The sequence below is a fragment of the Triticum urartu genome, chromosome 7A (assembly GCF_056163025.1).
Source record: "Triticum urartu cultivar PI428250 chromosome 7A, HENAU_Tu73, whole genome shotgun sequence".
In the NCBI taxonomy this organism is placed as follows: domain Eukaryota; kingdom Viridiplantae; phylum Streptophyta; class Magnoliopsida; order Poales; family Poaceae; genus Triticum; species Triticum urartu.
Genome location: NC_141879.1, coordinates 573,100,876 through 573,114,386, shown reverse-complemented (window position 1 = coordinate 573,114,386; position 13,511 = coordinate 573,100,876). Strand labels below are relative to the sequence as shown.

Genomic DNA, 13,511 nt, shown 5'->3' with positions numbered 1-13,511 from the left:
GAGGGATGAAATCTTTCGACGACTAGGGAGGCGTCACCCGAGGCCGATTCCAGTGGATCACTATAGAATCTTCTAGAAGCAGGTTCTCTGGGCACTATGGTAGGACGTGGATCGATCATGACGAGAATGGACTTCTCCGTCATGTAATGGTTTAGAAGAGTCACGGTCCTGTTCCCCGCCGGGCTTTTTCCCTTCTCGACTAGACGAAGGAGATATTCATTCCATTCAGGCAGGTGAGGAAGGGCGGCGTCGGCTTGACCCTGTCTTCTCTCTTGGTCGGGTCGGAGGCTAAGTTTCTCATTCAGTGGTGAGGTGTTCATAGAAAGTAAGGCCTCGCCCAACGAGTGGCGGATTTGGTTTGGATGGGGTCTCGCTTGGACGCTGGGGAGATCCATAGATCTGGATAGAGTCTTTCTCGCTCAGTAAAGAAGAGTACGCGCGCTACGGCTTACGCAGTGGATCTTCGGGCAACCAACCCGGCACATCCAATTCCGATCAACAACTTGGAGGTATGGCTGAGTGGCTTAAGGCATTGGTTTGCTAAATCGACATACAAGAAGATTGTATCATGGGTTCGAATCCCATTTCCTCCGGCACGGAAGTAGAACGGGCGGGCGAAATTACGTGAGAGAAAGAACCTCAGATTGATGGAGTCCGCCGTCGGACAGAATAGCTGCTTAGTGACTAGGAGCGGAGCGCCCCTTTCTTGTTCTTGGTGGCATCTATAGCAAAGAAGACCTTCCCGAACGAGGGCCGTCCAGTCCCTGGACGGCTCTCGGTTCTTGAGCAAGCTCCTCCACTGCAGGTAGGATGCTCATAGATGAAGAAAAGAGACTTTAGGCAAGTGGTTCTGGTAGCTCAGCTGGTTAGAGCAAAACAAGCAACGGATTGAGCAACTAGCGCGAAAGCCGTTGCGCGTTAGCGCATCCGTTTTCTTGCTGGACTGCAAATCCTTTTTTTCTTGTTTCAGTGGGAAGAGAAAGGGGCATTGCCCTTGAAATCCTTCAGTGGTTCGAATCCACATCTGAGCTTCTTTTTTCGGTATGCCGCTCCGCGAGCAAGGAGCGCCGCGAGGAGAGCGAGAGAACGAAGTGGGCTTTGGTGATGTCGGAATTTGCACCTATTTGTATCTATTTAGTGATCAGTCCGCTAGTTTCTTTGATTCCACTCAGTGTTCCTTTTCCATTTGCTTCCAATAGTTCGACCTATCCAGAAAAATTGTCGGCCTACGAATGTGGTTCCGATCCCTCCGGTGATGCCAGAAGTCGTTTCGATATACGATTTTATCCGGTTCCTATTTTATTTATTATCCCTGATCCGGAAGTCACCTTTTCTTCCTTGGGCAGTACCTCCTAACAAGATTGATCTGTTTGGATCTTGGTCCATGATGGCCTTTTTATTGATTTTGATGACTGGATCTCTCTATGAATGGAAAAGGGGTGCTTCGGATCGGGAGTAACCACTTTTGAAAGGGCAAAGGGGGGAAGGACATAGGAAAGAGGGATGCCTACAAAAAATCAATTGATTCGTCATGGTAGAGAAGAAAAACGGCGCACGGACCGTACTCGAGCTTCGGATCAATGTCCCCAGAAGCAAGGAGTATGCCTGCGTGTTTCGACGAGAACACCGAAAAAACCTAATTCAGCTCTACGTAAGATAGCAAAAGTACGGTTGAGCAATCGACATGATATATTTGCTCACATTCCAGGCGAAGGTCATAATTCGCAGGAACATTCTATAGTCTTAGTCAGAGGAGGTAGAGTGAAAGATTCGCCAGGTGTGAAATCCCAACGTATTCAAGGAGTCAAGGATTTGCTGGGAATTCCAGATCGTAGAAAGGGAAGATCTAAATATGGTGCAGAAAGACCTAAATCGAAATGAATGGAAGATGCCTCTGGAACTTTTTGGTTCTTTTTTGGGGGCGATATGGAAGCAGCTAGCTCCCTTTCCCTTATTACGTTACCATTTCTCTCCGCTATTCTTCTCTTAGAAGGGCTTGAGAACGAAATAAAAGTCAATCCTCTCACCAATGAAGCGCATAGGGATAGGATGCTCAAGCTCCTTGATGAGATTATTGTCGATCCGAACGATCCACAGAATGCAGGGGTAATCCTTGCTTCCAGGATACGCGTCAAGATTAATAAAATCATGGACGATATCGATCCGTATTGGCTAACCGACCTTTCCTCTAATATAAGTGCACTTTCTGAAGCAGTGCATGGAGGGGTGGAATGGGATCATCGGGTCGAATATCGCCGTCAGGCTTTGGCGGATTTGCAAGAATTTGGTGCAAATGGTTTGGTCTTTAAAAGGGCTGTGAGGGACGTGTGGCCTTCGTCGATGGGAAATCCATCGTATGCGTTACAAATCCACTAGCATTTTGTTCGTGAAAGAATGTTCTTGTTTTTCGTTGGAAAAACCAACGCCGATCTAAAACTAAGTCTCCCTTTCTCTTTTGTTTGGGAGCAGAGCTGAAAAACATGGGGAATCACGATGGATCCTTTTTTCCGGATTCAATGGACGGCATGCTTGTGGAATTTGACCCAGCGTCGTCATACCCAAATTCTGCCAATGGGCCGGCTATGAGCGTAGAAAGTGTGAGTTCTAATTTAATGGAGTTGGAAGAAGAAATAAATTCCCCTCCTCCCCCTAATCCAAACCCTTATTCTCATATTCCTTATTTCATTGCTGCTAATGCAAATATAGATTAATTTTCTCAAATGCAGATGTATTATCAAATGCAGATGTATTTTTTATTTCATTTAACTTATTTTAGCGGCCAGCCGCTTTTGCCTTTTCCGTGGGTACCGACGTATGTGCATTTTTTGATGTCTTTTATATGCGCTTTTGGAATTTTCCCTTCTAAGCAAACTATTTTGCGCCAATTGATCTTTAATTGAACTAGACTGGTATAAGCTCCGTATTGAATTGAAAAACTATTTCAGGCTCCGTATTGTATTTAGAAACTATTTAAGGCTCTGTATTGAATTGAAAAACTATTTCAGGCTCCGTATTGAAAACTCGAATTGGATTTTGTGTCGGCTGGCCGGCAGGACCGCCAGCCCGCAGATGTAGGGAGGTCTCCTCTTGAACTGCGAAATCAAAGTCGCGATCTGATAGGTATCTATCCTGACCATGCATCTGGAAAGCGCCGGTTCGATTCCGGCTCGTGACATGAATAAGAAGTCCTAAACAGGGATCAGATGAGTTTGCACAGCGTTACTTTGTTGACGGAAAATCAAATTGTTCTTCCGGTTCAATGAAGACTATGCTTACTTTCCTTTCTCTTACCGGTCTGTGTTCTATCATGGACCTGTATTCCGTTCCTCGAATCGAGACTTTCGTTTGGTATGATTTTGATACGAGTTTTCTATCAAAACTCTATGCCATCAATCACTATCCCCATTTTTGCCCGGACGATTCCTTCAAATAAATAAAAAGAAAAGTGAAGAGGAAAACGCATAACTAGAAGAAAAAGATATCGTGATGTAAAATGATCATGGGGACACATTGTTTTAGGACCGACAATTTCCTGCACTACTTAAACCAAGAAAAAGATACATACTAGTTTTCATAGGTAGGCCTCTCTCTCCTACAAAATAGGTTTTTCCAAAAACTACCCATGGGATTTCTTTGTCTTTTCCTTATCTTTTGTCTGGTGAAGAATCTCCTGCTACAGAGATAAGATGAATGGCTTCGAGATACCATCACTCGTCATTACCAAGGAAATGAATTGCAAATTGGCTACTTATAGTCTACACTTCCCCTGATTCTCCACGATGACCCGCATTCATTGATTGAGAGAATAAGCTGAAGATAGATCCATTGCGATATTGGTTTGGAAGAGAAGCCGTGGAGACAGCTCATTGTTCCTATGTCCGGAATTGTTAAAGAATGAAGGTACCCCGTTGACTATGTCGGGTAACGCCAACTTAGGTAATCCCTAAAAACACTATCAACCACATCATAACTGTTTGCTTCTGCTTTCCTCGCAGAGTTGGTTCTAGCTTTCACCAAAGCATTTCGTCACTTGCTACGCCCTTCCTCATCTCTGGGTGCCATCCTTTCTCCTGCATTTTCGTGCACATAAGCATAGCTCCAACCACTTTTCATGCTTAGCAAATGCTGTAATGAGGGTGCTGAATGTATACGGATCTGGCGCAAGATCTCTGTCTGCCTTTTCTTTCAGCTGATCCTCTACCTAATGGTTCAGACCCTGGCAGACAACGGTGCGAGAACAGAGGCAAGTCAACTATACCAGCATTTCTGAAGATAGGCAAATCTTTATTTCTGAAGATAGGAATTCTAGATAAATAGATCCACATTCAAGTTTTAGGCTTGTGTCCTTTCATCTAGAATGGCTGCTGCTTGGTCTTCACTGAGCGAAGTCATTTCCTCAATAGAGTTCTTTGCCCGACAAAAGTGAATCTTGATCTTTCTTCTTGATAGTTTGTGATCGAGCCAATCTCACAATTTCGATCTTGCTACTACCACTATAGCCCTGAGTGACTATGGCTACCTGAACTGAAGGAGTTCCCACAAGACCTGTGAATGTCAACTTCACTCTAAGGGTAAAGCATGCTCGCTCCTTCGCTTGTACGAACAATCAGTCGTTGCTGGGAGCTCTATCCTCCTCGCACTACTAAAAACAGGGTGAAAGAATCTCCCGCGTTCAGTCTGTGGAGGCCGACCATCATAGTCGTCTCTACACCAAGTTGGTCTTAAAGTCTACCCGGGCTAGCTTCTTCATTCTTCGATCAGGGGCGGGCTTCTTCCCTATATACGATGACTTAGATAGATAAACTTCTTTTATCCATTCATTGATAAAGTCTTCGGGGGTTGTTTACCTTTTGAATCGACAGTAGAGTAGGTTTGATCTTGCTTTCTCAATCTTTCTCTGATCCTAGCCGTGTAGTAGATCCGACTTTATTCGGCTAAAAAGAAGTGTGTGTGGCCGTCGTATCTGCTCGCCCCCTTCTTCATTCATCCATTTAGGTAAGAATGGATCCAGGGAACCTGGCTCGGGAACAGCCCTGAAAAAACACAGTAAGAGAGTCCAATCTCTGAAATATAGCATTTGATCTCCTAAGTAGTAGTAGTAGAAGGCTTAGTATCTGACTTGATCCAATAGAGTCAGAACACACAGTAGATCCAGATTCCACACCTTGCTGTGGACTGGGGAGAGAGCAGCTCTTCGAAGCTGGGCGTTCTGTGTGATTATGGAGGAACTGTAGTACTCGCCCCAAAATGCAAGTCGGGATAGATACTTAAAGAAAGGGGGAGCGGTGGGCCTTCAAAAAGGAGCGAGGGAGTGATGGGCAACCTTTTTCTATATGTTGCTCGTGAGCCACCAAGTACCAGTCTCGCAACAGTACTGGCGTTAAAGGATCGGTCCTTCACTTGCGGATCGTTCGCGAGTCGAACTCGCTCTCTTGCCACGCCTTTGACTCACGAACTCGAGTCGGACTCATTCACTGCTGACTTTTTTGAGGATCGTTCGTTCTTCACTCTCTTGCTATTACCCGCAGGGAGCGCAGCAACCGACGGTGCATATTATCATATAGAAATAAGTGAAGCGTAGCGATTCGTACTACCGGAAAAGTGTCGCTAACCGCTAGGCAATAGAGTCAGCTTACGGGGTGGGGCGCAAGCAAGTGTAGCGAATCACATAGATTTGCCCCTACTTGCCAGCGCGCAGATAGATAGGGCGGGAGAGCGCAGGGATGGATGTCTGAGCGGTTGAAAGAGTCGGTCTTGAAAACCGAAGTATTGATAGGAATACCGGGGGTTCGAATCCCTCTCCATCCGCGAGGTCATAAGTTCTCTCTTGCCTTATCTATAGATAAGAACGAATCTCCTCGACTCGACTGATATGATGGATGGAATGGGTAGAAGGTTGAGGTTATTGTGTGTTGATTTAGTTAGGACTTTGTCTCCCTTTCGTTATCTTCCGCCCCGGGTGGGTGACCTGTGGGAGCTAAGTCGAAGATCTCGGTGTCGTCGTGAGTGGTTGATAAACAACGATTGCAGTTTGATTTAGGGAGTCCCAACCCTATGAAGCTTAACAGACAAAGAAAACGATAGAGACTTCCAGGTATAGGGTGACGACCTTAATGAATCAAGTATTCAGGTGGCAGAGTTTTTAGCTACATAAGCGCTCAAATTCCTGAATACTTATTGCCCAAAAAATATGATCAACCCCAGGTACATTTATTAGGTTTTGATCTGAGGCTATCCTGGTCTGCAGGACCCAACACAAGTATTCATCCTTTCCAATCTGAAAAAGGTGTTGCCGAAAGCTTACCCTCTTCCACACGGATGCTACAGCCGCTATCACTTTTGCAGGAGGGGAATTACAGAGTTCGCCTCTCGACATCTTGTTTGGTAAGCGGAATTTTGACCCAGGCGCCCTAGTGTTGCCTAACCGTTCGGCCGGAGATGTCGGATGCGAGATCTTTAGCTACTTCTATCAATTTGCCGCAGTGTGCTTAGATACAATGGGCTGGCAGCTGAGGCTTGGCAGGATGGGGGAGTTAATTAAGGTCGAGGGAGCAGGAAAGAGTTTGTTATTCGCTATTGGCTTAGTACGGCCTATACATAATAGGGCCATGACGGTTTTGGCAAGGCCTTGAACTTCATATATCCCTTTTTTACTCAATCCAGAATACCGATAAAGTCAGATTGAATCATTTTGTCGACCTTTCCTTTGGATTTATTATCATAGGTAGTGTTCGAGATCGCCTCTGTGCGGTGAACGCTCGAATGTAGCTAACATCAGTTTTGTCCTCGCGTGGTTGAAGGAGATGCTGCTGCTGGATGGAATGCTTCTGGGGCGCCATGATCCTTCTATCAGGAATAGAATAATCGAGGGCACTGACTGACTGCATCAATCATCGCTCAGTGAGCTATTAATTGCCGCCAATAGCGCTTCGCTTGCATGCAAGGCGGCTAATAAAAGCGCCAGGTAGATGCGCGGAGATGCATTTTGAGTACTGGTGGTACTGGACAAGCTCTAGGGGAATAATCTCTTTCTTATTTCTTTCCCATGACGACTAGGAACGGGCAAATCAAGAATTTCACTTCGAATTCCGGACCTCAACATCCTGCTGCTCATGGTGTTTCACGATCAGTATTGGAAATGAACGGAGAAGTGGTGGAACGTGCGGAACCACATATTGGATCACTCCAGTGCGGCACGAAGCCGCTGACGCTGAGTAGGCTCCTATGCCGCTAGCACGGTGGAGGTTCCGTAGTGCGTCATGAGCACCGGGCAAAGGGACGGTTGAGCAACTCAAGCGAACCGCCCTACCTGACTTTGGATAAAGATAGAAGGGAGAAGGTTGTGAAGGTGGCCTCGTTATCCACACATCTGGTCGGAGGACCGACCTGGGTTTTCACGAGCGTAGGCGGGTCCTGAAGTGCCCGTCAAGGGTGCTAGCGCATACCCCGGGGTGATCATCACCACCTGCACCTCACATCTCGGCACAGTGGAACGTGTAACCCGCCTGCTGTCCAAGTCAACCACTGAATTTCCTGTAATTCATAGCGCCTAACAGAACGTAGCAGCAAGGGACAACCCACCCATACAGACAGCCTGCGGGGAGGATGGCACTACTGGAAAAGACCGTCTGGCGAAAACGCCGCAGGCGCGAAGCGTGGTGGGCCTGCGCCGGGGGAGCATAGGGAGGAAAGGGAGCCCGGATGGTGGAAGAGCCAGGGGAAGCCGGGTCATTTGACGGAAATGGAAGGTCTGAGCGGCTCATTCATTCTTGAAAAAAGAGGGGGAAGTGAGCCAATGTATCAATGAATAGATACAGTCAACGGTATTAAGACAGCGCTGCCTACACGCGAATTAGCTTCCGAGGTCGAGCAGTCTGAATTTCACTACAGGATTTGCGAATGAATGCTGGGCTGGGCCACCTCAAATGGCGTGAGCCGCATGCGGGGAGACCCGCACGTATGGTTTTCAGGGGGATCCGGCCGGCCGGCGCCCACCCGACTAGAGGGACTGAGAAATTAATCGAGTACAAAACTTATCTTCAAGCTTTACCTTATTTTGATCGTTTAGAGGGCGATCACGGAGTCACTGAATGAAGTCCTCCCTCCCTTTCTTTCGGAGGTGCTGAGCCGCTGCGAGGCAGATATGACTAAGTGACATATTGAATATGGCGACGACTACAGCATGTCGTAGAAGGAGATAAGAGGTGGAGCCAACGACCCACTAAGACTCACGTATCTACAACTACATTCCCGAGCGGCAGTCAAACGGAGGCGTGAATGTAAGATGCCAGCGGAATGATCGACCGGACAGAGGCTAGGGCAGCTTTCTTCCCACCGCGTCCTTCCTTGTGTGTCAGAGATACAAAGCGAGTGCACTGGAAAAGAAGGGGAACTGAATCGATCTATTCCATGGCGAAGCATCCGAAGCATAACTGCACACTCACACGATCTTTGCCGAGAGATAGGAGCATTCGGTGGAACCGGTGAACTACACTTGCTTCTTGATAGATGTGTGGGATAGAGGGCTCATGGTACCTGCTGCCCGCCCTTCCTCCGCTTTGATAACCGTGTGAACGGAGAGTGGGCAGAGCAAAAGGGAAGGAGGTCCTCATACGGAGTCGCACACTTGAGCAGTGTGGGAGACTGGAGAATGGGTCGAGTAAACTCCCTTAGGGCCGATTAAATCACAGACGAGGAACTTTTCTTTCTTTTTTTCTTTTTGATTTGAAGGGTATGTTCTCAAAAAAGAAAGGCAGAGGTAAATACTTCGAAGAGGCAGCTCGGTAGGGATGGAATGGTCAATAGTCAAGTCAAGGATGACTTCTTTGTTGGCGAAACGATGGGGGAGAGAAAGCACGCCAGTGATTCTCTAAGCCGGTCTTCATTTCCAACGCCTCGGGAAACAGGTCGAGATAGATGACAGCACCTTTTTATCCTCTTCCTTACCGGGAAGGCGCACTTCTCTTCTTCTTCTGGCCTTCACCTCCTGCCCGGCCCGGAAATAGAACCCAGCCCCCTTTCTAATCCATTCATTTCTGCAAGCAGGCGGGATCCAGAGCTAAGCCCCCCTCCTATTCGAAGCCAGGTGTGGCCTCGCCCTTTTGCTCTTCCTTCGGTTTGGCTCCACGAAGGCGCCGCCTAGACTAGGAGCCCCACTCATATTCAAAAGGCGCCCAGCTTTCAAGACGATGATAATAATTAGTCAACTTTTTCCAATATCATGGAATAGCATGGCCCGGGGCTAAGGTAACTCCAGTGGGAGAGCCGTGTTATGGGTGACCTTATTGCATGGTTCAGAGAGCACTTGTGTATGTGATGCAAGTGAACGTGTACAAAAAAGCTGTCGTAAAGTTTCGTTGTTCGTTCCGTCGTTGACCCTATCTATGTTTCTACGATGGCCCAAGAACACGCTCATTCTTCAGCCGTAGAGAGACTTTTGAATTGTGAGGTACCATTACGAGCTCAATATATAAGAGTGTTATTCTGTGAAATAACTCGAATTTCAAATCATTCACTTGCTTCAACTACTCATGCTATGGATGTGGGAGCATCAACTCCGTTCCTTTGGGCTTTTGAGGAGCGGGAGAAATTGTTGGAATTCTATGAAAGAGTCCCGGGAGCCAGGATGCATGCCAGTTTCATACGACCTGGTGGAGTGGCACAAGATCTACCTCTTTGCTTATGTCGAGATATTGATTCCTCCACACAACAATTTGCTTCTCGTATCGACGAATTAGAAGAGATGTCAACCGGCAACCGTATCTGGAAACAACGATTAGTGGATATTGGTACTGTCACTGCACAGCAAGCAAAGGATTGGGGATTCAGTGGTGTAATGTTAAGAGGTCGTGCGACATGAAGACATTGATAGCAATATGGGGGAAGTTCCCATCAGGCAACAAAGGTTCTGCCTGACCCTACAAAAGCATGCATATGTTGTCAGTGAAGATTTTGTGTGAAGCCTTGGAGACGACGTACCCGGGGCTAGGTTGAGCTGAGGGGGACAGCGTAAGTGAGCGAATGTGTGTAAGCCCAGTCAAAGATTCCTATTCTAGGCGGGGCGGGCCATCAACCTTCAAATGGTGTTGGTCCTACGGACCGTGAACGGATTCGCCTCTGGCCTCTGGGCACGTCGGAACCGCATGAGTTCACTGGGGTGGAGCACGGTCTGCCAAAATCGGCATAGGTTAGGTGCTATTGATGGAACATGGTAAGCCCATCTTTCTCCATATGGAAGTGCTGCAGGCACATAGAGATGTGGGTAGAGGAAGTCTCAAAAAGCGAAGGCTGAGCTGTAGGTCACGTGACCTGCACCAAAAAGGTGGCTGACTGGGCTTTCTCCTGGATCAAAGCGGATCAGCTCGCCAAATTCGTCGATCGAATCGGGCGCCCCGGAACGTCGAATGAAAGTGGTCTTTCTACAACCCTATTTATATGATTTTTAGGGCCCCTTTCCCCCTATCCCTCACTTATGTTTAGGAGCGGGATCTGCCCAAGAACGACCTGTGGTGGTACGGAAGGCACGGACTCCGCAAGCGTCCCGCACCCTCTGAGAAAGAAACTCCTCAACCATCACAAGATAAAGAAGTATGACGCTCTGTGTCTGACTCTATTGGTCATAGTTCCTTGCTGTTGCAGCCGGTGCTTGTTTGCGCGCATGTGAACCACCAGATCATAAGGAAAGATGCCTCTCGGGGCATCTGAGAATGATTCGAGCCGTATGAAGGGAAACTCCCATGTACAGTTTGTTTTGGGGGGGGGGGGAAGGAGCCCGACAGGGTCCCCCCACTGACTTGGCCCGGGCCTAAGTGAAAGTGCAAAAGTGAAGTGGTGGGCCTACCCATCCCAACCTGGGGTATGCTGGGATTCGCGAAGAGCAGCACCTTACGATGTTCATGACCAATCGGATCTTGACGTACCAGTAGGTACCAGAGGAGATCGCTATGATCGTTACTGTATCCGTATTGAAGAGATGCGACAAAGTGTTCAGATCATTGTGCAATGTCCTAATCAAATGCCTAGTGGCATGATCAAAGCCGATGATCGTAAGCTATGTCCTCCATCACGATCTCAAATGAAACTATCCATGGAATCGTGCGCCGTGTGAAACGTAGATCATCGCCGTTCTTAACCGAGACGCAGGTTAAGCTCCATCTCGGAACCGCCGTGGGGTTAGGAGTAAAGCATCCCGAGGTCGGCGCATCTCGTTGGGCGTGGAGAAGCATTGGGAACCCAAATATCTTTCTTCGGAGCAGTTTCTTTTCCCGTCCCCTCGCCCCGGCATAGCGCTTCGCTTTCAGTTCTTCGGAGGAATCAACTGACTTCTCCCTTCTTCATTGATCCGGGGGAAAGGGAACCGTCTACCAGTTGGGAAGCTAGACATCAAGGTTGTGGCTTGATGAGGATAACTAAGCTGACACGCCGGAGTTGGCTGCTGGCACAATAGGGTGGTGCCTTACCGCACCGCAGGCGCACGCGCGGTAGCGTTCGTGGTGGTGCTTCAGGATTCCAATGTACTGCGTCCAGGATCAGAACGAGCTTGCCGGCGGACCACTGCCGTCCCGTTATTTAGTGAGCTGGAGCGCTGCCATCTTATCCACGGAAAACGCGTCAAGCTATCACTTCGGGTCGAAGCACTAAAAGAAAAGGACCGGGAAACGCGGCGGCATAGGAACCACAGGAACCCAGGAGGGAGAAAGACGATGTACGGGATACGGGATCCTCGCAGTAGGCTGGACCAAAATCCAGCCGAGAGAGGGCAGCCTTTAGAAGCAACAGGTTGGGAAACCAAGAGAAGGCTTCGCCTTTTCTTATCTTCTTCCCAGCATTAAAAGAGGGATTAGCATTATTGACCCCATGAGAAAGCACTAACACCTTCCTCATCGGGGCTCCGCGCACTGGGAAAAGGCTTCCGCGACAGGAAACCGGCTACTAGTTAGGAAGTGAACATAAGGTATCAAGAGGTCCCTCACAGTCAGGTGCAATGCAATTGCCCCCTATTAGTCAAGTACCCCTCTTCCTATTTAGTTTAGGGGTTAAGGCGAGAAATGGCTTGATGAACCCTTCCGTTCACCACGCACCGGCCCCATTCACTTGCAACTCGTAGAGGCTGTAAGTAAACAGTGCCCCACTAAATTCAAAGTGACGGTGGGGTTGAAAGACGAGAGTGCCTACCTCCGCGCCGAGAGTGCCCGCCCTTTCTGTCAAGTAGGCTACTTTTTCCGGAACGCGGTCCGAAATAAGCGTTCCTATGTATATAGATATCTTCGATGCTGTCATTTCGACATGTCCGCTTCAACCCCTCTTTCGCCTCCCAAAAAGCAAAGTTGGCTTGAAGAGCGCAGATGAGGAAGCGGGAGCAATAAAACCAAGAATCTCTTTCTTTTCTTTCCAAATACTTTATGAAGTTAAGGGGCAAAGAGAAGCGCTTTCGCTACTAAGAAAGCGAATGGTCAGCGCGAGGGTTCGACGACTTAGCCGAGCGTTAGCGACACGTCATTCTCATAGCGAGGCGCTTCGAGTTAGCGAAGCGCTGTAGTAGCATCAGAGACTATGTGCTATAATTCTGAACTAAGGACGTTCCGCCTTATCTATAGAAGCAGTCAACTGAGTTCTGAACGAATGGGATCCTTGGTGGGTAATGGCTCAATCTATAGATGGAAAGCCTTATGATGGGAAACTACCACGTTAGGTTTGGAGAGAGATGGGACCTGTTATAGTTTAGGGGGAGCAGATGCAAGCTTTTTCTTTCCATAGCCGGCCAAATGACTACCGGATCATCGGTCTACTCTACCTCAATTCACCATTTCGAACTTTATACAGAAGGTTTTTCCGTACCATCTCCTTCTACCTATACCGCAGTTGAAGCACCTAAAGGTGAATTTGGTGTCTTTCTTGTCAGTAATGGGAGTAATCGTCCCTACCGTTGTAAAATAAGAGCACCTGGCTTTGCCCATTCACAAGGACTCGATTCTATGTCCAAACATCACATGCCAGCAGATGTAGTCACCATCATAGGTACTCAAGATATTGTGTTTGGAGAGGTAGATATATAGGACGTAGTCTTGCTCGATCAGGACCCTAGCTTTATTGCGAGCCAAAACTGCCTGAAAGAAGCAAAATGGAAAAGGATGCAAAATGCAATGGGATTCCTGATCCAATAAGAAATACCAATTCGGAGTTTGTTTGGATCAAATTCCTATGTTATACTATTCCATTCTCGATGATGAATCGATTTGATAGATCAGATATTGTTATTCCAAATATTGATCCGATTCAGTATCATGAGAATGACAAAAGCTGACATAGTTACTAGTGGTTCGAGGAGAAATCCTTTCAATCATCAACGCCCTTTTCTACTAAAACTGCTATTCGTGATACCAGTCAAATTGACTATTCTCATCAACTTTGAGTCTCTTCCCTCTCGTATGACTATCAAAGTGGAGCTCCTTCTCTATAAGAAGAGCTGGTCTAGAGTGTGATTCAGATCAAAACAAATGGATGAGCCTCGT

At 47.6% G+C, this 13,511-nt stretch overlaps 1 protein-coding gene and 1 pseudogene across 1 annotated transcript; one reads left to right on the top strand and one right to left on the bottom strand.

Annotated features, from left to right (window-relative positions):
• The first annotated feature begins 1,503 nt into the window (after positions 1–1,503).
• LOC125520925 (small ribosomal subunit protein uS12m) lies at positions 1,504–1,896 on the top strand. The gene has a single exon (XM_048685968.2). The coding sequence runs from the start codon at positions 1,504–1,506 to the stop codon at positions 1,879–1,881; it is 378 nt and encodes a 125-aa protein (XP_048541925.2). The 3' UTR covers positions 1,882–1,896.
• A 5,940-nt stretch (positions 1,897–7,836) lies between these two features.
• LOC125531529 (uncharacterized) lies at positions 7,837–9,208 on the bottom strand (annotated as a pseudogene).
• Positions 9,209–13,511: the final 4,303 nt, after the last annotated feature.

Coding starts and splice junctions, on each gene's coding strand:
- LOC125520925 (XM_048685968.2), top strand. CDS start 1,504: ATGCCTACAAAAAATCAATTGATTCGTCATGGTAGAGAAGAAAAACGG.